Source organism: Amphibalanus amphitrite, unplaced genomic scaffold (genome assembly GCF_019059575.1).
Source record: "Amphibalanus amphitrite isolate SeventyFive unplaced genomic scaffold, NRLGWU_Aamphi_draft 000860F_arrow, whole genome shotgun sequence".
Taxonomy (NCBI): domain Eukaryota; kingdom Metazoa; phylum Arthropoda; class Thecostraca; order Balanomorpha; family Balanidae; genus Amphibalanus; species Amphibalanus amphitrite.
The window spans coordinates 274,072-300,579 of record NW_024882354.1 but is presented as its reverse complement, the minus strand read 5'-3'; the positions used below and the strand labels follow the sequence as shown (position 1 = coordinate 300,579).

Here is a 26,508-nt window from a genome sequence, read left to right as displayed (position 1 = left end):
GTAACTCCGCTACCAAGAGGGTAGTCCGCAAGTTGCGGAGTTGCGGAGTTGCGGACTTAAGTTGCGCAATGCCCAGCTCTGATACCAGATCACTATACAGGAAGAGAGGCCTTGAAGGGGCTGTCATTCCTGCATACAAGCACAAACATGCCTCATAAGAGTTGCATGTGAGAAGTAGGTCGCCGAGGGACTTCCTTCCAAAGCGAATCATAAAATCAAATACGGAAGTGTTCTCAAGGCAGCAGCGTTTCTGCTATCTACTCACAGCTACATGAGTGCAGTCTGTACATCCATGTTTAATCACAAGTGGGACAACGCCAGACCACGATGGAAGCCGTCCAAACCACGGTCTGAATCAGCGAGCCCCATCGCATGCAGATGAACCACGTCGTACCCACGGGGCCACTCACCAGTACCACCGATCACAATACCAAACAAACACAGTCTACACGATCAGCTCTCAGCACTAATCTCGTAAGCTTCCCCACGCCAAAATCCCTGCCGAATTTGTACAAACACCGCTCACGAATCACTCGTTCTGTATTGGAGTTCAGTTTCTGGTGACACCTGTCCACGCTGATATACAAACGCAGTGAGCATCGTACTGAACAGATGGGGGACGAGCTTGCCTGTCTTCCTGACTAGAAATGGTCCAATGGGCGACTGGGGAGGGGTTCAGAACGGCACAGGTGACAAATGGCACCACGGGTATCGGTGGATAAGCCCACACACACGCTCTCTTAATGACACTGTTCGTTCGGAGTGAGCGGGTATGCACCGGATGTATCCGATTTGAACAGTATGCTTTTCGACATGACTCATTTCATTGCACAACTGACAGCAGAGCACAGTATTGACTATAATGACAGGACCACTCACTTGCCGGTCTATGGAAACCGCCGTACAAAGTAGTGCTCAGTCTCGGTATGTAACAACTTAACGAATCAATTTCTCGATGCACGTCTATTACTCGCACTGACAATAGGACAGGTAAGTACCTATCGGGATTGAATTGTTCCATCGTTCGAAAACAATTACTGCGTTCCAAATGACCGTTTCACGATATTCTCACAGCCGACCACCAACAACTTCTCTCGGTTCAGCAAAACGAGTGCGGTTACACAACTTTCTCAGACACATTCTACTCATACAATTCTTAATGACTATACGTTCTATAAAACATCTATAAAATCTCTTGCTACGCAATCACACACACTCCGTGGTTGCAGCTGGCCAAGGTTCACGCATAGTTCTACCACAGCCTTACGCTACACTTATGAACAATTTTCCAAATATTTCAGCCAGCAAAGCCAGCACTTCTGTGCAGACTAGGAGCAAATTGAAAACAACACAGCACTACGCTTACGAATTACTGCATACATCAGACTCTAGCAAATCCCGTCCTCATTTTCATTCCAAAAGGTAATGAATCGGTAATAGGCACAATATTTGCAAGCCAAATTCCTCTCTTTTCTTCTAACAACGCAGCATCAGAGCATCTCTTCCAGAGCACCTCCGTTGAGCAGCACCTCCTGCCGCTCCACCACCCACTAGCTGAAGAAGTAGGGTGACCGGAGCACCTCTCGGAGATCGAACTCGCCCAGTTCCGGGACGGCTGCCAGCACTCGGTTCACCCGGTCCCGGGGGAACCCCTCCGGGATGGCTCCGGACCCGGACCCGGAGCCGGAGCCGGACTCTGTGTCCGGCGGGATCCCGAACCGGGCCAGCAGTCCCTCGGAGAGCTCCTCGAGCAGCGGTCGGCTGTGGAGCGCCACAAACTGCTCCCGGCACACCTGGGGAGGGGAGGGGAGGGGGTGTCAGCGGGGCTGGTGGGACGGGGGACGGAACTGTTTGGTGCCTCTTATTTGTTATGAGCCTTTGGGGCCGGGTAAGGTGCGACACGGTTGAGAATATTATTATACAAAGCTACCATCAATAATTCACCTTACGACTGGACAATACCTGAGCCAAATTTCACATAAGGCTATGAGGGACGACAAAAATACAGCACACAAATCTACATTTATCTGCACAATAACACTACGCATGAAAAGCGATACCATTCCCGCGTGCTCGACCCCTTCTCTGCGGACCTTGTTCATCTGGTCGACGGTGGATGCGTGCGTCCAGTAGCAGTCGTGCACGGACACGAACGTGATGCCAGCGTGCAGACAGTGCAGCGAGGTCAGCATCATGTGAGACGAGTCCAGAGAGTGGATAAAGTTGGGCGGAAACGCGTTACGCTGCTTGATCGCGTTCGGACGCCTGTGAGGGAAGACGGGAGGGTGGGGTGAGCTGAAGAAATGAAATCTGTTTGCTAGGTAAAGTTGAAGTTGTTTCTGTAATTACAACGAGCCGCTCAATGCAGTGTCCCGTTTTACTATAAAAAATGACGAGGCTGTTTAGTTAATCAGAAATTGACAATATAAACCGTTGATCCCATACAGAGCTTACATCCAAAGTCGGTACTTATCCTCCCGTAATCCATCCCCATCCAACAATAAGTGGAACGTCCACCTCCACTCCCTCCACTCCCTCCACTCCAACACTCACTCGTACGCCTCGTGTGTGAAGTGCGGCCGGCTCATGCGTCCGGTCTCACTAAGCGGGCGCACGGCGGTCTTGTGATTGGAGCGGACGTACGGCTGGACGACGGGCAGGCCCAGCGGGGTGACCCACTCGACCGACTCGGAGCGGACCGAGGACACTACGCGGGCGCACTCGGTGAACCAGTCCTGCGGGTGAGTGGGGGCCGGGGTCAGTGTCGGGGACGAACCCGCCGACAGTGCGTGAGATGAGTGGAGAGTTTGTCAGTGTTTCATAATGCACAGTAGACTGCAAATATTGATGGGGAGAGGGGATAATCTACATATGTACATATCCCATTTCACTTCATCAGCCTGCCAAAGGTCAATTATTTCTTCCTACAATCATGTTCGTTCGTTCGCTTATTTGTTTGTTTATCCGTTTGTTCGTAGAAAAAAAGAGTAGAAATGCCCACCCACCCCTTGCAGCACCACTCTCCTCCCCTTTAGTCTGCCCTCTGGCTCACCTGAATCTCTTTGGCGGCGGTGAACATTTGCTGCAGGCTCATAAAGGTCCTGGTCACCAGATAGTGAGAACCCTGCCACACGTGCTCCTTCGGAAAGTCCGGAATATCTACAGACACAGAGGACGGTGAGGTATTATCACAAAATGTCCCAACGAAGGACACGTGGGAGTAGAATTTACACAGCGCAACACACGTAGCCGATAACGGAGTGTTGGGTTATGTATTGTTATGTGTGGCTGTGTTATGCGCTGCGTGGCCGGGGTGAGGCGTCCCTCTCGGCGCGCTGCTGGGTGCGCCTCTGCGGGCCGCCTCCCGCTGGGCGCGCCGCTGCCACCGGCGGCGTGGGGTCACGGCCGCAGCCGGGGGCGGCGGTCATTCGGAGCCGGGGAGCCGCCACGCGCGGGTGCTGCTGTGCTGCTGCTGCTGCCGCTATTGCTTGTGGAAGCTCCAATACACCTATCAAATGGAGACGCTGCCTTTGGCCTAACATTGGCGCGGTCAAGGTAAGCTCATTTACGCTCCCTACTTTTGAGTTATGCTTATTTAAACAATAACCGTTTTAGCAGCTCTTATGCTATCGATTTACGATAGATGAGCTCTTAGCCTACGACCTGAAATTTGGAAAAGGTGCAGTCGTTCTCGACCCAGATTTTGTTGATTTCAGGTCGATTATGTTAGGCAAATATTAAATCACGCTGAGGCACTGGCAGCGCCTACAGCTCATAAAGCACAGATAGCGTGGTCGTTTAAGACACGATTTTCAAATTATCTGGTTTTGTCATTGCATAACGTATCGTTGGGCGATACGATCATAGGGCTATATAGCGTTGTCGTTGCACGACACGATTTTCAAATTACCCGTTGGTCATTGCATACCGTATCGTTGGACGATACGATCATATTTATTAGTCGTCGATCATACACCGCCCAAAATGGCGAGTGAACTGTACTTAAAAATTCACAGCACAACAAAATTTAGCGGTCGCAAGGAGGAAAATTGGGAAACGTGGATTTTCCGTTTTGAGACGCGTTTTGGCGACTTGGAGGGGGCAAAACTAGCAGCTGCCCTGCTCGACTTGCTGGATGGTGCTGCTTTGGACATTTGCGGGAACTTGGACAAAAGAGCCAGGAGCGACTACAGGGAACTTAAGGGGGTCCTACAAGAGAAATTTGGATCTAGTTGCGACACGCGACGGGCTCGGGCTCAGTTGCGTCTTATCCGTCAACTGCCTGAAGAGAATATAGAGTTATTCGCGGATCGCGTCCGAAAACTTACAAATCTGGCACACCCGGGGTTATCCAGTGAACAGGTGGATCATATAGCGCTAGATCACTTCCTGTGTGGTCTGAGCGATCTTAAGCTTCAAGAGAAGCTGCACAATGACCACACTGTGCTGTCGCTTCAAAAAGCGGAGGAAGTTGTCCAGAGACTTTGGGAAAAGGACCTCACTCTCGCCGTTATGCGGGCGTCCGCCGGTCATGACACGGCTGTGGCAATTTCGTCTGAAGAAGCGCAATCCATCGAGGGTGGACAGGCACCAGGTATTTTGACCATTCTTGGAGAACTCCGGAGTGAGTTGAATGAAATGAAAGTCCAGCTGACCGAGCACCGCAAACCGACCGGCAGTAGACGAGGCGTTTGTTACCTGTGTGGCGATACCGCCCACTTCAAACGTGATTGTCCGCAGTTTTCAAACCGACTTAAACGGACAGCACGAGCCGCTACCCCGAGGGCAAAACTGAGCGCGATTCCGCCCGGTATTCCCTGCCAGGGTTGTGGACGGTACGGGCACGCGTTACCCGAATGCTGGAGAACGCCAGTCGCAGCAGGGGGCATCGCTCCCTCGAGCCCCGCACGCGACATATCTGGCGCTGTGGAGAATACTCCGGCAATGCCGGGGCAAGAACCAAACACCAAGCGCGCTTCTGTCATCAAAATCGAAGTCGAAGGGCGCAGCGTATGGGCCCTGGTTGATTCTGGAGCCGACGCATCAATGATCGGACAAGAATTCGCCCAGACGGTCGTACCGAAACACTCGTCCCGCAGAGGGCATTTTGGAGCAATAACTCAGGCGGGTGGGCAGAGAATACAGGTCACTACACAGGCAGAAGTGTCATTCTCCATACAGGCTTTGCAATTCATCCAGCCTATGCTGGTAATTCCAGGTCTGATTTACCAAGTCGTTCTCGGCCGAGACTTCTGCTGCCAGCACAAAACAGTGCTAGACGACAAGGCAGGGGTCTTCAGGGTCGGCAGCCTGGAGATTCCACTCCCGACATACGCAGAGCTACGACCCCAGCGCGCCAGGGTACTAACATGCTCGCCTGTTACAATACCGGCAAAGTCTCAGACGCTCGTTCAGGTCGACGTCGAGATTCCAGACGGTGGTGTCAAAGTCACCAAGGAAGTCAATTGGCAAGGGGTGCTCGAGCCACAGCCCGTGGGGAACGAGCAAGAATGGAGAATCCCTCGCGTGGTCACCGCGGTGACGAGCGAAGCCAAGGTCCCGGTTCAAATCGCAAACATCGGGAGTGAGGCAATCACGATCCCTCCAGGTACAGAGATAGGACTTTTGTACTCAATCCAGGAGAATGGGAGAGGTATTTACGACATTCCAGACACATCGGTTGCTTCAGCCGCAGTCGACGAGGGGACGATCGATGAACTCATGAAGGAGCTCAAACTGGAGTCAGCGGTGCTCTCAAAAACGGGAAAGGCTTCATTAAGGCAGCTAGTGATGGAGTTCAGTGATGTTTTTAGCAAAGGCGAAGCAGACATCGGAAAAACGACTCTCCTTCAACATCAGATCAAAACTGGCGATGCACCGCCAGTACGTCAACGGCCACGACGAATCCCAGTAAAGCTGAGAGAGGAGGTGGAACGACAAAAAGAAAAGATGCTTGAAGAAGGGATCATTGAAGAAAGTTCCAGCCCTTGGTGCTCACCAATTGTCCTGGCGAAAAAGAAAGACGGCAGTTTCAGGTTCTGCATCGATCTCCGAGCAGTGAACTCCGTCACACAAAGCTTGCCAGTCCCCTTGCCGAGGGTGGACGAGAGCCTCGACAGCCTCGCCGAAGCAAAATTTTTCTCAACTCTCGACATGGCGTCAGGTTACTGGCAGGTTGACGTCGCCGAGAAGGACAGGGAGAAGACTGCCTTCAGCACAGGAAAAGGTCTCCACCACTTCCGAGCGATGCCGTTCGGCCTGAAGAACGCAGGAGCGACGTTCCAGCGGCTGATGGAGCTGGTGCTGGCTGGAATGGACTCCAAGAGCTGCCTCGTCTATATCGACGACATAATCGTGTTTGGAGAGAGCGAACGAGAACATCTAAAGAACCTGGAGGAAGTATTTCAAAGGATAAGAGCAGCAGGAATGAAGCTAAAGCCAAGGAAGTGCTGCTTGGCTCGAGACGAGGTGGTGTTCCTCGGACACAAGGTGGGAAGGAGAGGCGTCGAACCAGACCCAGCCAACATAGAGAAGGTGCGCAATTGGACTAGACCGCGAAAAGCAGAAGATCTAAAGAGCTTCCTGGGACTGGCAGGATACTACTCCAGGTTCGTTCCAAACTATTCCGACCTGGTGCGTCCAATCCGAGAAGCCGCAGAAAAGAAAGGTGACCTCGAGTGGACTGACGAGCTCAGAGAAAGCTTCGATAACATCAAGACACAGCTGACGTCTCCTCCAATCCTGACTCTGCCGACATTTAAAGGGGAGTTCAGGCTCGCAACTGACGCCTCAAACACTGCGGTGGGAGCTGTTCTCACAGAGATGGTCGATGACGAAGAGAGAGTCGTCGCGTATGCCAGCAAAGTGCTAAACAAAAGCGAACGACGATGGCCAGCGTACGACAAGGAGCTGTGGGCGATCGTGTGGGCCATCAGACATTTTCGTCACTACCTCGCAGCCACTAAATTCACCATCACGTCCGACCACAAACCCCTAAAAAACATCCCGAAATCCATCAACGTTGACGGCGATGCCACTGGGAGGAGAGGTCGATGGGCCGTTGAGCTCAGCACGTACGACTTCGTCGTTGAGTACCGAAAGGGTAGTGACAACGGCAATGCCGATGCTCTGTCGAGGCCTGTCACCGACTTCACCGATCCAACAGTTGATGCAGGAGTCAGCGAGCTCTTAACCGCCAACCACAAAGCCTTTCGGGAAGAAATTACCCTCGGGAAGCTAGAGCTGGAACAGGATCTGGACCCCGTCCTGAATGAAGTCAAGAACTGGTTGGCAGCGGGGAAGCTACCCCCAAGGAAGGAGCTCAAGAAAAAGAGTAGCTCTCTACGAACGATGGCTCGTTTTTTCGACCAGCTGTTCATAGATAAGGGCATCATGAAACTAAAGAGATCGGGCAGCGACAGCGATTCGGTGACGCTCCTCCCCAAAACGTATCGCAAGGTGGTTTTGGAGATGTTGCACGACGACGAGACTTCAGGCCATTTGGGAAAGACGCGCACTTTGGAAAAAGTGGCGGCTAGATTCTTTTGGACAGGGATGAGCAAGGATGTTAACCAGCACTGCGAAACATGCGAATTGTGTCAGAGGAGGAACGAACCAACGCCAAAAATGCAAGCACCAATCCAAACAGAGACATACTCGAGACCATTCGAAAGAGTGGCCGTCGATATAACCGAGATGCCAGTATCCGCACGTGGAAACAAATACGCCCTAGTCATTATGGATTATTTTACCAAGTATGTGACCACATATGCCATGCCAAATCAAACGGCTGAATCAGTTTCCGAGTGCATGTTCGATTTGGTACTGCACCACGGGGTACCGGAGCGCCTCCACAGCGACCAAGGCCGACAGTTCGAATCGGCCGTCTTCCAATCACTCTGTAAGCGAATGGGCATAGAAAAGACTCGCACATCACCTTATCGGCCAGAAAGCGACGGAATGGTAGAGCGATTCAATCGGACGCTCAAAGACATGTCATCAAAATACATCAAGCCATGTGGGTCCGACTGGGACGATCGTTTGGCGTCCCTCACATTCGCCTACAACACGTCCAGGCACTCGGTGACCGGTTTCACGCCTTTCTTTCTGGTGCACGGACGTGAAGCTCGCCTTCCCGTCGATGAGCTATTCAGAACACGTCAGGAGGTTTCGATGGTCGACACCTACCTAGAACACAAGCTTCGTCAGCTACGCCATGCACATGAAGAAGTCCGTGAAAAAATCGAGCAAGCAGCGGCCAACATGAAGGATTCCCGCGACCAGTCAGCACGAGAGACACCGTACATGCCGGGTCAGAAGGTCTGGGTGAGGGACCACACCACTTGTCCTGGAGGCAAACGCAAGCTGGCATTGCACTACAAGGGACCAGGGACTGTGATAGAGAAACAAGGTCCAACTGAGGAAGGAGTCACGTATAAGGTCAGTATGCCTGGTGGGAAGGTTATCAGGATACACCATGACCACCTGAAACCTGTGAAGCTGCGAGGCCGGGATGACGATGAGGACCGCGCGGCTACGCCCCAACGGCGAGAGCGGCGGACAGACGACGGGCACACCACTCAGAGTCAGGACCCAAACATTATATCTGAGAGCAGTTCCCCGCTCCCTGATTTTGTTTGGAGTTCTGGTGAAACTGTCACGGAACAACCGTACATGCCCGCTAACCGTCCATACGTGACACGATATGGACGGATTTCCAGGCCACCGGCTAGATACCCTGACCCGTAAAAAAAAAAAAAAACATTATGAAAGTCCTCATGTCGTTCGAATAGTCTCCAGATTGTGAGATCTCCCTTAACAGGCATAAATTTGATAAATGTATGTGAGTTAGTTATTATCGTCACCCGTATGGTTTGCCCTGAACTGATCGTTACCGACAGGCATACGTCGCTGGGAGGCCACCGAGAAGTTCGAGGCGATGCTCGCACGTTGAAGGCGCTCGTTTTCCGACACCGCAGACGGCGCTCGATTCTCGACGCCGCCGCCTGCGCACACGGCGTCGCATACGCCGACGGCGCGGGGTTCGCCAGCGTGGTGGACATCATCACCAACATGCTGTCGCTGAAGTGACACCTCCATGTGTACAATTACAGCCTAAGGCGCTATTTATTTAGGGGGGAGATGTGTTGGGTTATGTATTGTTATGTGTGGCTGTGTTATGCGCTGCGTGGCCGGGGTGAGGCGTCCCTCTCGGCGCGCTGCTGGGTGCGCCTCTGCGGGCCGCCTCCCGCTGGGCGCGCCGCTGCCACCGGCGGCGTGGGGTCACGGCCGCAGCCGGGGGCGGCGGTCATTCGGAGCCGGGGAGCCGCCACGCGCGGGTGCTGCTGTGCTGCTGCTGCTGCCGCTATTGCTTGTGGAAGCTCCAATACACCTACCAAATGGAGACGCTGCCTTTGGCCTAACAGGAGAGTCCCAAGACTAGCGGTATCCAGCTAAGTAAGGGCAGCCAGCCTATGAAAGCAGCCAACCTGCCAAGTCCGGCTTATTTGGTTACCTATTACAAGCGCTCTTATAAATAAGTACGGAAACTGACTATAACGTGCCTTCGTCAAACTTAAAACACGGCACATGAGCACCTGAGATATGTCTGACCCACTGCCACCCCGTCTCCGCCGTTTTCCCGGCAGCCCACGGACCTTTGAGCTGTTTGGCGATCTGGAGTCGGGCGCCGTAGCGCGTCACCCCGTACACTGTGGTCATCACCGTCTGTTTGATCACCTTGCGGCGCACGAAGCCGTCCAGGGCGGCGGCGATAGGCAGGCCGTCGGCCGCGTCCTTCTGACGCAGCTGCTCCACCTGAGAGGGACGGCGAGAGAACACGGTGAGCACGTGGGGTGAGCGGGGTAAGCAGTGAACACCTCAGAGGACCGTGTATACATCAACCCGGGGAGAAATGATGTGAGTCGCGAGATCACCATTGTTCTGGTTTGGGCCTCGCCTGCCGGGCCGCCCCGTACCGGTTCGTACCGGCTCGATGTGACCGGGTGCTGGGTCACCCCACCCTGGTACGATGTGGGCGCCTGTCATTGGTCGGTGGCTGGGTGGCGTGATCAGGCCACACCACCCGAGTTATGTGTCAGTGTGTGAGCGGTCGGCCGATATGTAGCGAGGCGATGTGTGTGCTGGATCGGAGAGAGAGGGCAGTCTGGTTTTGGTCAGTGATAGCGCAATACACCTCCACAGCTCAGCCGGCTTGTGAACTCTACATGGCGCAGCCGACATCTACGGACCTGCTGCAAGTAAGCTGAGGTGTCGCCACCGGTGCCTTTCCAGCTGGCCGGCGACGCATGCCGTACAACTTACGCTCCAAGTGCAAGATGGACGGCTCCGACGACCAAGACAGCAGTTCGGCACCACCGTGGCTGGCTCAGCTCCAGCAGCAGCTACAACAGCAGCTTCAACAACAGCACGAACAACATCAGCAAGACATCGAGCTTCTCCGCAAGGAACTACAAGAACACCGTCTGACGGCAACAACGGCACCTGACAAGAAGCCAATAGCTGTAGCGGTAGATCCTGCGGCTCTCGCTGGACCGACAGCGGACGGTGCTGTGGAATCGGCGAATCCTGTTACTTCACCACAGGCGGCTGGAGAGCTGGCAACGACACGACCGTCTACTGCAACCGGTGCTGTGGCATCTCTAGCTCCCGCTTCAGCTTCTGCGCCGCTTCATACAGACAGCGGGGCCAGGCGGCCACCGGTATCTCCTCCAGTGAAGCTGTCGTCGTCTGCCACTCTCCGTGAGTTTCGCCTCTGGAGGTCATCCTGGAATGACTACTACCGCTTGGGGAGCATCTTTACTCTTAGTCAAGAGGACCAGCTCGCCTACCTGCGAGCGTGCTTCACTGAAGACATGCGCGCCGCCAGTCTGCACGCCGTCGGGATCTGCCCGCGCTCGGACAACGTGAGCTCATCGCTGGACAAGATCGAGCAGTATCTGCGGCTTCAGCACAACGTCGCCATCGACCGGGTAAAGTTTGAAGAACGACACCAAGAAGAGGGAGAGTCATTCGACTCGTTCCTGATTGCGATCAAGGAGCTAGCAGCCGACGCCGAGCTGTGCTCCTCCTGCATGGACGACCGTATCACAACGCGCATCATGTCCGGGATACGCGACAAGGATACACGTCGAAAGCTGCTGTCACTCCGGCCATTCCCGTCGCTGCTGTGCGCAATCGACATCTGTCGATCGGAGGAGGCCTCTCACGCCAACAACCAGCTTCTGCAGGACATCACTCAAGGCCATCAGAGTGTCTCCCGGGTGTCATCACGCCAGAATCAGCGGAGCCCATCACGAGAACGGCCATGTGATGGCTGCGGCGGCACTGGCCATCCCAGGAGGTCATGTCCTGCTGCAAATCTCACCTGCTACTCCTGCGGCACCAAGGGCCATCTGGCGGCGGTATGCCGCAAACGGCAGCAGGCTCACCAGCCACCAGAGGCACAGCGATCTCGGAGCAGAAACCGGCACTCGAACCAAGTCTCCATTCCACAAGTCGTGGTGGGCAGTCTGCACAAGACTCAGCAGGCACCGAAGATTGCTGTTCAGCTTCAGCGTGCTGACGGCACCCTCCTTGGTACTGTCGATGCCACGCCTGACTCAGGCGCAGAGATCTCTGTGATGAGTGCTGAGCTGGCGCGCCAGCTCGGTGTGCGGCAGGAAGATCTGTCGCCACCGCCGAGTATCCAGATCTCCGCTGCCAATCTGCAACCCATGCGCTGCACTGGCACCTTCGAGGTCTTCATCAGCCTTCAAGACAGGCTGATCCGAGACACTGTGTACGTCTTCACGGAATCTCGCGGCATGCTGTTGGCCTGGTACACCGCCAAGTCTCTGGCCATCCTACCAGACCACTACCCCCAGCCTGGAAGTCAGCAACCTGCTATTGACAGCATCGTCACGACCGGTTCAGATGGAGAAGGGAGGACGTCGCCAACGGATCCGAAGTCTGCTGTTCGGCAGCATGGCAAGTTGCGACAAGAGCTTGTCAAGGAATACCGTGATGTCTTCACGGCGGACGGCAAGAACTCACTCCAACCGATGTCCGGTGAACCAATGGTCATCCACGTCACTGAGGAAGTCACGCCGTTTGCGGTCCGCACGGCTCGGCAGGTTCCCTTCGCCTGGAGGGACGAGGTCAAAACGCAGCTGGACCAGATGGTTCTGCAAGGCATCATCGCACCACTCGGCGCAGAACCTACAGATTGGTGTCATCCTCTCGTGCTGGTTGCCAAGGACACTGGTGTACGCATCTGCATAGACCTCACCAAGCTGAACAAGTTTGTCAAGCGGCCACTACATCCCCTCATCACGCCTCGTGAAGCCATCTCACAGGTACCCACGGATGCGAGGTTCTTCTCAACACTGGACGCGAAGTCTGGATACTGGCAGCTGCCTCTGCATCCTGAGAGCCAACATCTGACGACCTTCATAACTCCCTGGGGCCGCTACAAGTTTCTCAGAGCTCCGATGGGCCTGATCTCGACAGGTGATGAGTATTGCCGACGGGGTGACATCGCTCTTCAGGGACTCGACAACTTCGTCAAAGTCGTCGACGACATCCTGGTGTATAGCAAAACCCTGGAAGAGCACGAGCGTCATCTCCGAGCTCTTCTCGACCGCTGTCGGGAGAACAGCATCACCCTCAATGAGAAGAAGTTCTTCTGCGCCGTGGAAGAGGTGTCTTTCTGCGGCTTCACGCTGTCACTTGCTGGGAAGCAAGTCCAGCCAGGCAAGGTCTCTGCCATCACCGAGTTCCCGCCGCCTACCAACATCACGGAGCTGCGATCCTTCATGGGCCTCGTCCAGCAGCTCGGAGACTTCTCCAAAGAGATCTCCTCGACAGCCGAGCCTCTGCGTGGTCTACTGAAGCCAAGCAACAGTTTCATCTGGACTCCAGACCATCAGGCCGCATTCGACGCGATGAAAGCGGCTCTGGCAGCGCCACCTGTGCTGGCGCACTTCGACCCATCTCTGCCTACGATGCTGCAGACAGATGCGGCAAGACGGAAAGGCCTCGGATACGCCCTGCTTCAGCGCCACGGTAACCACTGGCGTCTGGTGCAATGCGGATCTCGTTTCCTTTCGGACACGGAAACCCGATACGCCATGGTGGAGCTGGAGCTGCTGGCGATCGTCTGGGCGCTGAAGAAGTGTCGCATCTTCTTACGCGGCCTCCCACACTTCGAAGTCCTCGTGGATCATCGGCCACTCCTGCCGATACTGAACGATTTCACTCTCGACACCATTGAGAACTCCCGCCTACAGAGACTGAAGGAGAAGACGTCGCTCTTCAACTTCACCGCCAAGTGGATCCGTGGGAAGGAGCACGTCATCCCAGACGCGCTCTCTCGTGCTCCTGTCGATGAGCCCACCGCTGACGACGATCAACTGGTCCAGGAGGTGGAATGTCATGTCCACCGGGTGTCAGTCAGCACCATTCAAGAGATCACTGTTCTGCAAGGTGAAACTCACCTGCCTGACCCGCGTCTGGAGAAGCTCACTGAAGTCGCCGGTTCTGACAGCGAGTACCAACTCCTTCTGCGAGCTGTCACGGATGGCTTCCCTGTCTCCAAGGAGCAGCTTCCTCAGCCTCTCCGTCCTTTCTGGAGTGTCCGTCATGAGTTATCCACACACAGTGGCCTTATCCTCAAGGGATGTCGCATCGTCATCCCTGCGGCTTCACGGAAGGCCACCCTGGAGGCTCTTCACGCTTCTCACCAAGGCGTCGATAGAACCAAACGCAGAGCTCGTCAAACCGTTTGGTGGCCAGGCATCAACAGCGACATCACCAACACGGTTGGAGCGTGCGACGCCTGCCAGGAGCGCCGACCGAGTCTACCACCGGAACCGATAGTGCTGGAACCACCACCATCAAGAATCTTCGAGGATCTGTCGTCCGACATCTTCACACTCTCTGGAAGAGACTTCCTAGTCTGTGTGGACAGACTCTCCAACTGGCCAGTGATCTTCCAGTTCCCACGAGGAGACACAACCAGTCGGCAGGTCATCCAAGCTCTGCGAGAGGTGTTCGTCACACTCGGCGTACCAGTACGGCTTCGCACAGACGGTGGCCCTCAATTCAAGAGCAGGGAAATCGCCGCCTTCCTCAAGCGGTGGGGCGTGGTCCACGTCTTCTCCACGCCATACTACGCCCAGTCTAACGGACATGCTGAAGCTGCGGTGAAGACCATCAAGCACCTCATCGCCAAAACGACGTCCAACGGCTCCGTCGACGATGAGCGGCTGCATCAGGGACTGTTGGAGCTGCGGAACACCCCTGGCGCCAGTGGCCGCTCTCCAGCACAGATCGTCTTTGGCCATCCAATCCGCTCCTGGGTTCCAGCTCATCGCAGTGCGTTCGCCCCGGAATGGCAACTGCGCGCCGACGACTGCGATGCCAGGGCTGCGCGGGATCGTCTTCAACGCGAGCAGCACTACAACTCCTCGGCTCGCAGCCTTCCACCCCTCAAGATCGGAGCCGATGTCCGACTTCAGGATCCCATCAGCAAGCGATGGGATAAAGTTGGTGTCATCATCGGCGTGGGCTACAAGCGAGACTACCACGTCAAGCTCCCCAGCGGAAGAGTACTATGGAGGAACAGGCGTTTCCTCCGCTCTGCAGACAGGCCGTCTGCAGACAGGCCGTCTGCAACTGACAAGTCGTCACCCGAATCTACGGACCCTGACCCATCTGACGTTCCTGAACGTAGGGTCCGGTTCCAGCTGCCCCCTGCAAAGCTGAGGCGCAGCTCACGTCAACGACATCGTCCGGACAGGCTCGGCTACAGCGACTAGAACTTCTTGCAAGAAGTTCTTCAGGGGGAGGGAGATGTTCTGGTTTGGGCCTCGCCTGCCGGGCCGCCCCGTACCGGTTCGTACCGGCTCGATGTGACCGGGTGCTGGGTCACCCCACCCTGGTACGATGTGGGCGCCTGTCATTGGTCGGTGGCTGGGTGGCGTGATCAGGCCACACCACCCGAGTTATGTGTCAGTGTGTGAGCGGTCGGCCGATATGTAGCGAGGCGATGTGTGTGCTGGATCGGAGAGAGAGGGCAGTCTGGTTTTGGTCAGTGATAGCGCAATACACCTCCACAGCTCAGCCGGCTTGTGAACTCTACAACCATCAGCGATGGAATGGAGCACTAGAACATTATAACTTGGCAAATGATAGCTAAGAATCCCCAGCTAACAGTTCGGATAAAAAGACTTCGGCTAAATGTACTGCCGGCAATTCTCTGAATGTTGTCAGCTATGTCGCGTCGCGATTTACGCTAGGCTGTGGACTGAAAACGTGCGCTACACCAAATGACGGCGGTGACCAGGGCGAAGCAGCCCCATGTTACATATGTGCCACGGAAGGGTACTATCAAGTACTAACCAGCGCGGCCACGCCGCTGTAGACGTCCTGCGGCCGCTCAGCCGGCGACAGGTTGACGCTGGCGGCGCCGGCCGAGTCCCTTCCCAGCGCCGCGTAGTGCTGCAGCCCGTTACAGCTGCCGTCCTGGTGCACGGGCAGGTGACTGACGAAGGCGGCCGGGTCCGGCGAGCGCAGCGCCGCCGCCAGCTCCTGACACGAGGAGAGCGTCTGCCACGGCTCCTCCGAGGTGCGCCACCAGCCGGAGCCCTGAGAGGGGGGGGGGGGGGGAGGGAGTTAGTGTCCTGAGAGGTGCGCCACCAGCCAGAGCCCTGAGCAGGGGGAGGCCGGAGGGGGGAGAGTTAGTGTCCTGAGAATTGCGCCACCAGCCAGAGCCCTGAGCAGGAGGAGGCCGGGGGGGGGGGGGGGAGTTAGTGTCCTGAGAATTGCGCCACCAGCCAGAGCCCTGAGGCGGGGGGGGGGGAGGAGGGTCAGATCAACTCAGATGTGTCAGGGAGAGGGACAGGTCACAGCCTCCGCCAGGAACCAATCCCGGAAGCCTCTTCAGAGAAGCATTTAATTGAACATATTTTTTTTTACGAGGATTACGAAAGAAAATCCGACTGTGTGGCATTTGTCATTACATGCTCTACCTAGTCTATTTTCAACCGACCATAACAGCTTCACACGTCCACCCGTAACATCAAACTCGCTCCGCTCGTTTATCCGTCATTCGGAAGGAAAGACTCCTTCTACCCTCCCTCTGCTTCTCCATTCCTCCCGTTTTCTCACGGTGAGCGGCCGGTCGGCCGAGTCGAGGATGTCGTCGATGATCTCGTCGCAGTAGCGCAGCCGCTCAGAGGTCGGGTCACGCTTCTTCAGACCAGTCAGGTTAATCAGGTGCACCTGAAACAGACGATGCACGTGGGGGCAAGATCCGGTAAGATCGGGGCAGCTCACGAGCGATTCAAATACATTATCCCACGTCTACCTATCGCCCACACAAACGGTATCAGATGTTATGTTTAATGGGGCTAAAAATATGCCCACGCCGTCCCCACAATTCACATAAGTCTGATAGCAGCTAATATGATAGCTGAAAAGCAGCCTGATAAGTCATGACCGTTGCATGCTATATATTTCCATTTGTATAACCAACTTCCTGATTCTCAAACTACAAACAGAACATCGAAAGCGCCACACTGTCCGCTCACCGCCACCCACCTTGAGCCAGTCGAGCCCGCTCTGTCCGAGCGGTTTGCCGCGGGCGAACTTCAGCAGCGACCGGGAGAGGTCGGAGCCCAGGTGGCTGAGGTGGGGCGGACACGGGTAGGCCCGGCCGCGGAAATCTACCGTGTGCGGCAGCCACAGCACGCGGTCACGGAACTGACGACACAGAGAGGGTAGAAAGCTGAGCACGCAGTTGGTTAACAATAACAAAAAAAAAAAAACGTTAATCTGCAACACTGAAAATATGCCATGGAAATATGTTATGAAAATATGATTGTCGGGCTTCTTAATTCACTTTTATAACACAACACAATTACACCCGTCGCTTAAAAAATACCCATTCCAAACGTCATTTTCAGCATGGGAATTGAGAGCTACAGATCTGACCCATCCCAGCTGAGGCTCCAGGGGCCCTACGCCAGAGACCACCCTTACACAGGCCCCCATTCCGACTCACGTGGTTGGCGAGACTGAGTTTGTATAGGGCGTCACACCATAGCCCAAACTGCTCGGCCTTCTTACGGTTCAGCTGCACACGCTGCTGCTTCACTGTGGGTCAGACGGGTCAGAGAGGTCACACAGGTCAGAGAGACCACGGTCATATGGAGGTGATCGTTACAAACCAGGCAGGTCACAGCCAGGACTTCCCATGATTTTCTGCTGTTCCCAGCGAAAGTCATCCTAATTCACTTCTGATCGTTTGCCTTATGATCCTCCCGCAGGCGAGTCGTATGCTCTTCGAATTCTCTGAGGGTGAAGCGCCCTCTGATTTCACCTAAGGGCAAAAGGTGTGCTCTCCGCATCACCGTGGTGAGTCGTCTCCCCTACCATTCCCCAAGATAACCCCACAATCCTTATCGTCAGTTCTGACCTTTGAATTTCTCGCTGGGGGTCATAGTGGGCTCGATGGTGGGCAGCGGCGGTAGCAGCGACACGGGCGCCGGGATGTCCAGAGACTCGTCGCCGTCGTTGTTGAACACGTGCAACACCACGTCTAGCACCTGAGAGACGGAGAGGGAAAGGTCAAGGGGAGGTGTAGTGAAAGGCGTGCCACATATACCGGTGTGAGCCACAAATTTCATTAGATTGTATTGCGGCCATTAGACGTCAGAATATAATCTAAGGATGTGGGGTCATCCAGTTCTGGTGCCTCAAGGCTTCTTCAAAAATGAAGCTTTTCTTAGAATATATTTTTGTTTTGCCACGATGTAATAAGAAACAATTGAGTGAAATTACCAAAGACATTCCTAACAATAAGAATAAAGCTAAACTAGCAAGTAAAATGTAGCCATGCCTACATCCAATATTAGCATGCAGTCATCTCCACCCTTCTTCTTCCCAGTCCTGTCGGACGAACCGTCTTCCGTCCCCGTGTCTGACCTTTTGGTTGATGACCCAGGGGATGGCTCCCAGCTGGTTCAGCGAGTCCAGCACCGGGAACAGCTGCTGAGTGGGCGTCTCCTGCAGCCGCTGCAGCTGGCAGCTCGTCTCCGCGGACGCCGCTCTGAGGGGTCAGAGGACCGGTCAGGTCAGGTCAGTGATCAGGGGATGTCTCTGGGAGGTGAGCGCAGGTCAGGTCAGTGATCAGGGGATGAAGGCCGCTCTGAGCACAGAGAGCAGTCGGGTCAGAATTCGTGGGGATCGGCAGTCAAGTAGCTTGAGTCATTTCACGAACTCAAAACCTACTGGTTGTTATTAGTGAGGCATGATGCCCGGCAGATCTGACCAACTAAAATGAGTCATTACATGGCTAAAAAAAAAGAAGAAAAAACAAGCAGCGCCATAATTAACATACAAAGAAAAAAAGCTTATCTAAATGTCCCTTTTCTCGCGATAACTTCCCACATCAACTGGCCCTTATGCCCTAGTTAGTCTCCCAGCTCTCCCGTCCCCGTCCCCTCCCCCCGACTGACCTGACCCTCATGATGCTTTCCCCCGACCCCCTCCTGCGACTGACCTGACCCTCATGAGCGGCGCCGAGGACATGAGGTAGCCTCCGGCCAGCTGGGAGCTCCACGGCAGCGGCGGACTCACCATCGGCACCAGGTTGGCGTCGAAGGTGATCTGGTGGCGGCGCGTGGCGCGGTACAGACGCGCCAGCGCCGGGTGCGGCCGAACCACCTCCTTGTGGCGCGCACCGTCACGGTTAAACACCGTGTAAAACGCCGGAATCGGGTGTCTGAGGGAAGAGGAGAGCAGTGGGAAGAGTTGAGAGTACGAGGGCGAATGATGACACTAGCCAAAACACAACAAAGCCACGCGGTTGAACACAATATCACTCATCTATCTACCAGCACGTATTTTGATTTTCCCATACTAATATTACAAATATGGAGCGGAGCTGTTCTTAACAGGGAAGAGGCGAAGGCCCTGAGAGTCATGCATTCATACGCCGCGATAAGCCGATGAGATCAAATAGCATCAGACTTATCTTCATTAGGGCAAGACCGTCAGAGGACATTAGAAGATCGCCAAAACGTTGCGGCTAGCCCGTAAGACCACTGAAAGACTCACTCGGTGAGTTTGGCCAGTTTGGTGATGCTGGGGTCGATCTTGACGTCGTGCAGGATCAGTTTGTAGAGGAACTGACCCACGCTGCTAATTATCACCGGCGACCAGCCGCGCTCACGGTACTCCTGATGTCAGACGGGGGTGTCAGCAGCGGGCATTGTGCAGCTCTTCAATATCACAGTCACAGTGGTAATGATCGGTAACTTTTTGCATATCAAATCTGTGCGTGTAGACGTACGTATAGGTAGACGTACACTCGAACCACTAAAACTGAATCCTAATTTTAACCATCTTTTATCCCCACCGCCAGTGTCCCACCATGGCCCGTCTGGCGTCCCTACCATTACACGGTCCCAGCCAGCCGCGCCCCTCCAACCCCTTTACCCACCCCCTCCTTAGCTAACCTACCATCCCGTCCCGTCCCGTCCCGTCCCGTCCCGTCCCGTCCCGTCCCGTCCCGTCCCGTCCCGTCCCGTCCCGTCCCGTCCCGCCCCGCCCCGCCCCGCCCCGTCCCGTCCCGTCCCGTCCCGTCCCGTCCCGTCCCGTCCCGTCCCGTCTCGTCTCGTTTCGTCCCGTCCCGTCCCGTCCCGTCCCGTCCCGTCCCGTCCCGTCCCGTCCCGTCCCGTCTCGTCTCGTCCCATCCCGTCCCGTCCCGCACCCACCAGGTCAGCTCCGTCGCGCCGCTCGGCGGCCAGGCGGCTCCAGCGCTCCCGCGGCACGTAGCCGGCCGCCGCCGGGTCCTGGTAGGCCTCCAGGTATCGGTCGTACACGGAAAGCACCCGGTCCACCAGACCAGACGTCTGCTTCACGTGACTCTGGTATCTGACGGCAGACGGTGAGGTCAGGGTGGGTCAGGTCAGGGCAGGTCAGCCGGCAGGTCAGATGATCAACTAGGCTGTTATGTGTTTCGTAGACACATCTCAAAATCATACAATATCTTGGAAGTCTCAGCTACGTCAAGCTTCATTTTTGTGATCTACATCATAACATTATTTCAGTGATCGTGGGGTCTGCTCAAACAACCAGTCTTGCTACTATCGTCTATGAACTCTTGTCTCTTACACCACCCTTCGTCCCCTCCTCCCAAACGACAGGTCACTACTCCCTGGCCGGCCTCCCTTCCCTCCCCAGATGCCCCCTTCCTTCCCACACTCTGATACCTTTTCATGGCCAGCTCGCCGAGTCTCCTGTGCAGCGCCGCCCGGCCGAGCGCCACCTGGCCCGAGCCGGACAGGTGACCCTGGATCTCCGTCATCATCAGACGCACGTACTCCCGCACGTCCATGCCGGTCAGGTAGGGGTAGAGGCTGATGCAGCGGCTCATCTGGTTACTGTGGAACTGCTGCCGTACCGGGCTGAGGTTACGGAGGAAGCCGGCGGTGAGACTGGCCTCCCAGTCCGACTCCAGACGGGACATGTACGCGTTCTGTGGACGGAGGGGGAGGGGGCGGTTAGGGGGGATATAGATAAACCTCCCAGTCCGACTCCAGGCGGGACATGTACGCGTTCTGTGGACGGAGGGGAGGCGAAAGTGGTGGTTAGCTAGGGCTTGAATTGCTTCTAGTTACAGTAGGTACTTTCAATGAGAGTGACTGTAAAATTATAGCTATGCATCCACATCCGGCGTACCTACTAGTGACACAGGGGACGAAAAATGAAAAACCACAACGCAGCTGCCAACGCCCGCAAACTGCCAGGAAAACGCAGCACATTACTTTCAAACCGAGGAACGAGGTGCTAAAACAGGGCGCGGTTCGGGCGGACTAACCGAAGGTAAAAGCGGGGAGCAGAAGCGAGGTGTAAAACGAGTCGCGATACTCACACTGTGCTCCTTGGACCGCGGCGTGGGCTCGTCTTTGGGCCGGTACACGCTGGCTACAGTCAGAGTCCCGGCCAGCTCCGTGGAGATCTGCTCCCGAGCCAACTCGCGGTACGAGCGGCCCAGGTCTACGCCCAGCGCCGGAGGCTCCACCTGTCAGGGACAGCGGTCAGAGGTTACAGGGTCAATTGTGATGCATTCTTTTGTAAGGATAGAATCTGACATATGGATAGAAACTTTACAGGGTCAATTGTGATGCATTCTTTTGTAAGGATAGAATCTGACATATGGATAGAAACTGTCAGCACGGGCTGGTTTCTCGACGAATTAAATTGAAGCATCATCAAAACAATGTTGGCGATAGACAACGGCTCGGCAGAAGCACCAGCAAATGACAGTACGGTGGCGCCTGTCTATTCTAACTCCTCTCAAAATTTGGGATGCAGGCAGCGTTTGCATTCACCCAACGTCACTCTACACCCGCCTGCACCGACATCCAGCCCCTCTATACCTGTTTGGTTTCGAGGTCGGCGTTGAGGTGGTCCACTAGGGGACAGTTGTAGAGGACCGGCTCTGGCGGCCAGGCACGCGCCCGCTCCGGGTCAGCCCAGCTGAGCGCCTGGACTCCGAGCGAGCGGGCCGAGCCGCGGACTCCGGCGTCCTCCATACGGACTCCCTAGGGGACAGAATACAGATAGGTCAGACAGGTCAGGTAGACACACAGACAGATACAGACAGACAGACAGACAGACAGACAGACAGACAGACAGACAGACAGACAGACAGACAGACAGACAGAGCGGGCCGAGCCGCGGACCCCGGCGTCCTCCATACGGACTCCCTGTGGGTGGTACAGACTGGTCAGATAGACACAAACTGTCAGACGGACAGGAGAAAGGACAAGCGGCTCTCACGGTCAGATTGAACACAAATAGACGGAGAAGCAGAAGGCATGAGTCATTTATAGGCTTCGGTTGCCATCCCTCATTTTATTCTTCTATAACCGTTGACCTCTTCCTCGAGACCCTACCTCTATTCCACGTTCTCATGAATACCCCATACTTCCTTCAGCCATCCATATGTACTTATACATCCATTGGTTTACCCCTCCTCCCCCTCCCGTACCTAAGCCTACAACCACTCTGCCTTTTCCTGTTTGCAGTCCGTACCGCCTCGTCCATGTCGCGGAGCAGTCGGCGCGCGTTGCGCACGTTCTCTGCCGTGCGCGGCTGTCGGCCCAGACACTGGAAGGCCAGGGCGAACGTCTCTGCGTCCGGCCGCACCTGGTCGTCCCGCATCACCCGCAGCGCGTCCAGCACGCGGTCCAGCTGACCCTGCAGCAGCGGCGGAGAGCGGAAGCGTCAGTCGAGGGGTTGTGAGGGAGACGGGAGTGATAGGAGGCAGCGACGCGAAAAAGATGGCCAGTGAAGGGTCGTTGGGCGAGAGAGGAGCATTGTGGGGACATGTCTGATGTCTGTGAACTGATGTCTGTGTCTGTGAGGGGCTAATGCCTGTGACTGTGAGCTAATAGAGTTGACTGAGAAGATCACAAGGTGTTCGAAGGGGAGGACTGTGATAGCAGTCCGACTGAGCAGTTCACGATGTTGACGGGAGAGTTGAGAGTTGAGGTGTGAGACAGTGCGATCGTGCGATGTCAGACGACAAAGGCCCGTGACGCTGCGACGAGATGCTACGATTTGACAAAATATCAGCTTCAGACAGACCAGGGTAGTGTCTGTATCTCTAGAGCGGCTCGACGTGAAGGAGAAACAATCACCCCATTTCTCACCTTTCTCGCGAAGCCAGCGAGGAGCACGTTGTAGAGCCGCACGTCGCGTACGTCGGTGGTGCGCTGGAAGTTCCTGTTCATGTTGCGGTAGTAGAGCAGCGTGTTGTAGGCGCGGTTCACAAGACCGCTGTTCACCTGCAGAGGGGGAAGAGGAGGGGGTCAGCCAGGGTGGTAAAGAGGGATATACGGCTGATTGCAGAGAATAGCATAAGATTAACAGAAGAGCGCGGCAATGAACGAGACGAAAGCGGTGCGGCACTGAACGGTTGACAGATTTGAAGGGTGCGCAACACTGATCGGGAGAAATTTAGAGGGGGTGGGGTGGGACTGATCAGCATAAACAGGTCTGGGGAATCAGGCACACACCACTCACACAGACTTCGAGGTAGCATTTGAGGCTGGATATGAAGCTGGCCTGTTTTCCGGCGGCCTGCTGTTCCATGAGTCGCAGGGCGGCCGCCTTTTCCCTGGAGCCGGCCGGACGCTTCTGCCCGCCGGACCGCTTCTTCCTGAGTGACAGACGAGTCATCGAGTCAGTCACGTGCAATGGGTGGCTGTAAGCCCAGCCGTCCACTAAGCCTACCGCCGTCCACGAGGTAAGGTGGTTTCAAAGAACAGCGACGTGTTGTTTACTTTTAGAATCCTTGAAGGACAATTCAAGGATTGTTATGCTATTATTTCGCATACACATCAGTAGATATCAGTGAACCATGAAAAGTAGTAAGTACGATATAAAAGACACGTTAGGGGCAAAAACGAATGTTGCCGTACTAGTTTCTGCCCACGACACCCTGGACGGGAGCTCTGCCTACTTTTGGTGGAGTTTCTTGGTGATGTCGAGCTCGGAGACCTCCTCCTCGACCTCTGCCTCCCCCTCTGCCTCATCGGCCAGCGCCGGCTCGAAGCAGCCCAGCGGGGTCACCGGTACAGTCTCCGGCAGCGCGTCCTCGTCCGTCTCGGCCAGCACCGCCGGCGGTACGTCCTCTGACAGCGAGTCCGGCTCGGAGCCCGCCACTGGTGAGGACGCCTCTGGGGTGGGATCAGAGGGAGTTGTAGAGGAGGGAGGGTGGATGGAGGGGACGACCGGTGGCGCGGGGGAGACGTCTGCGGGTGTCGGGACGGGCACAGGCACCGAATGCACCCCCGACCATCGCGCCGGGTCCAGCTTGGCAACCCTCCGCTGCACCAGACTGGTAGACTTGGCCCCCACTGTGGACGAGACCAGATTAACGAGATTGAATTACAGGGAGACAGAATGGTCAATGTAGCACAGATACAGCACACACTTTGTCGGCTGCCAGCTCCAGCAGCATGTCTCGGTCAAGCACAAGGCAGCAAAACTTGCCCTTGAAATGTCAGAAACTAGAATGTCCAGAACTATTGAAACTTTAAGTTATCATAACAAAACACCTCCACAGTAATAATTATCCAGCCAGTTCATTTGTCCATCCTGCAGCCCAGTCAGCAAAGCATTGGAATTCCAGTTTGAGGGACTCCAGTGCTTGATACTAGGACACTCTTGGTGGGGATGGTTTGCTGTTGCCTGTTGGTGGGAGCTGCCCCACCCAGTTGTGCTCAGTTGAGTGGTACACTGCGCCTGGCTTTGACAGGTACACTAAAGCTTGCCATTCAAACCCTCTATTGCCCAGAATCAAGTGACAGGACCATAGGGGTCAGTGCTTACACAACAAGCCCTGGCTATTGTAACTTCTAACTTCTGGCTCTGTAAGTCTGTTTATTCAAACAGTTTAGTTAAATCAAATTTAAATTTAACTGAGTTAACTTAACCTGTCAGATTCCTTTCCCTCTCTCCAAAGCAGGGATAAGGGAAACAATCCTTTCACCCTGTCCTTTTCACTGCCCCTGGTGAACCATTCCTTTTTACTTAGTGGACTGTTTATTAGCAATTATAGCGTGTTTTTAATTGGCTGGATTTTTTAGCTCCTTATCAGAAAAATTCATTAGGGCATAGGAAAAACTCAGATCACTGATGATAAATTGAGCATTAAAATCCAGTAATCAAATTACTTAATAACATCTTAACTAATTGTTAAGATGATAACCTTACCCTGGATAACCTCTGCATAGTGTTTCTTAGGTTTCCGCTTCTTCTTTGTAGCCTTCACAGGTGGTTCACTAGTGGTGGTTGATGATGCACCTCTCCACAAAATGCCTGGAACAAACACCAAGTGTGTTTTATACTAAATTTATCCAAGATACTTGACAGAAAAATGAGGTAGCTTGCAAAAATAGGCAAAAGAATTATTTTTAGAATGCAGCAGCAGCACACAATTGCTTTGCCTATGTGACCAATGTGCTGCAAATGATAAGTAGGCACAACATCAATTTCACAGATGCAGTGAGTGGTATTAGTATATATTAGGTCCGAGTGGACAATTGTGACGCTGTTGATACAAATATATAACAGCAAAAAAATTAGGTTATATGTTAGGTTAGGTTGTAGGTTTGTAGGTTTTAGGTTGGTAGGTTTGTAGGTTAGGTTAGGTTGTAGGTTAGGTTGTAGGTTTGTAGGTTGTAGGTAAATAGGTAAGGTTAGGTCAGGTTTGATTATGTTTTTTCTTTTATTTCCAAGACATATGTTTGGATTCAGGATGTCAAATAATGTAAGAATATGAAAACTTTATCTTTTAACAGTCGCTCGGACTCAATGTATACTTTTACCCAGTGAGCTTGTACCTACAATGTTAAAATAGTCTACAAGATGATAAGCACCAATTATATAACCATCAACCAGATGATCTACATGACCAGACACTGACAGCTTACCAAGAGCAACATCTACATATTACACATACTTACAACGGCCCCTTATGTAACTTAAACGGCATAAATACATTCTTGGATTTCTGCAGAATGGTTTTAATTGTAATTGTCCTTAATTATTTGGTACTGGGTTGCACGCTCTTTGCAGGTAATGCTCAACACCATGCATATTTTGATAATATCAAGATAGGTAAAATCTTCTGTTCACATGTGAGGAATCACAAATGTAACCGGATTATTCAAAATGCTTGAGGTAACCGCGTTTTTCCTCACGAAAAGCGTAAAATACGTCAAACTCCATTCTCGCATGATGCTCACACGGGGGCTGCCATGTTTTGAAAAGAGCTCTCAAGAGCATTAAAATATACATTTTTTCCATTTACGAAATATAAGTATGAAAATCAAAAACTTTTTTGGTACTGAAAAAATCCATTGACGAGTCTGACATTTTTATAATGAACATACATAAATAAATCAAAACAAAATAATGCAAAATAGATAAGTCGACAAATGTTGCGCAATAGTGACATTTTGGACAACTCGCATCTGCGGTCGTAACCGTCGTAACCGTCGTAACTTTGGTCGTAACCATCGTATCCAAGGGTCGTAACCAGTCGTAAACGCATCGTTAAGCAAGGCCCTATATACCAGGTAGGGTCGTCCGGCGATTCTACCTTTTCGTGACGTCAGCTCGTGACGTCATTTGGAGTCAAGTCTCGAAGCCCCGTTCAATCCCCATGTAAATGAGCGATTTTCGAAGCACTGTAGAATGAAGTCTGCACAAGATATATCAAACCAAAGTATCTTATCTGAAAGAGCAGACAATTTTCTGCAAGTTATTTATTACGTGTTTTTCGCTAAATCTTTTGCTTTTTTCACAAAACCGTAAAATGTCCCCCCATGTCTCCGCAGCCTCCCTACCGCCGGCCGCCGCGCGGTCGCGGTAGTGTAGTGGTTAGCGTGCCCGCGCAGTATTCCAAAGGTCCCGAGTTCGAAT

At 54.0% G+C, this 26,508-nt stretch overlaps 1 protein-coding gene across 1 annotated transcript; it reads right to left on the bottom strand.

Moving 5' to 3' along the window:
- Window positions 1–522: 522 nt before the first annotated feature.
- Window positions 523–25,829, bottom strand: LOC122367260 (DNA-directed RNA polymerase, mitochondrial-like). Its single transcript, XM_043340209.1, has 23 exons — window positions 25,548–25,829; window positions 24,796–24,900; window positions 23,540–23,936; window positions 23,101–23,236; window positions 22,728–22,862; window positions 22,108–22,272; window positions 21,450–21,614; window positions 20,942–21,091; window positions 20,280–20,545; window positions 19,782–19,941; window positions 19,123–19,244; window positions 18,566–18,787; window positions 17,989–18,112; window positions 17,480–17,609; window positions 17,066–17,157; window positions 16,603–16,764; window positions 16,171–16,284; window positions 15,403–15,648; window positions 9,657–9,816; window positions 3,053–3,159; window positions 2,554–2,735; window positions 2,094–2,265; window positions 523–1,793 (listed from the first exon to the last, which is right to left on the bottom strand). The coding sequence occupies exons 1-23, from the start codon at window positions 25,582–25,584 to the stop codon at window positions 1,551–1,553; spliced, it is 3,792 nt and encodes a 1,263-aa protein (XP_043196144.1). The 5' UTR covers window positions 25,585–25,829; the 3' UTR covers window positions 523–1,550.
- Window positions 25,830–26,508: the final 679 nt, after the last annotated feature.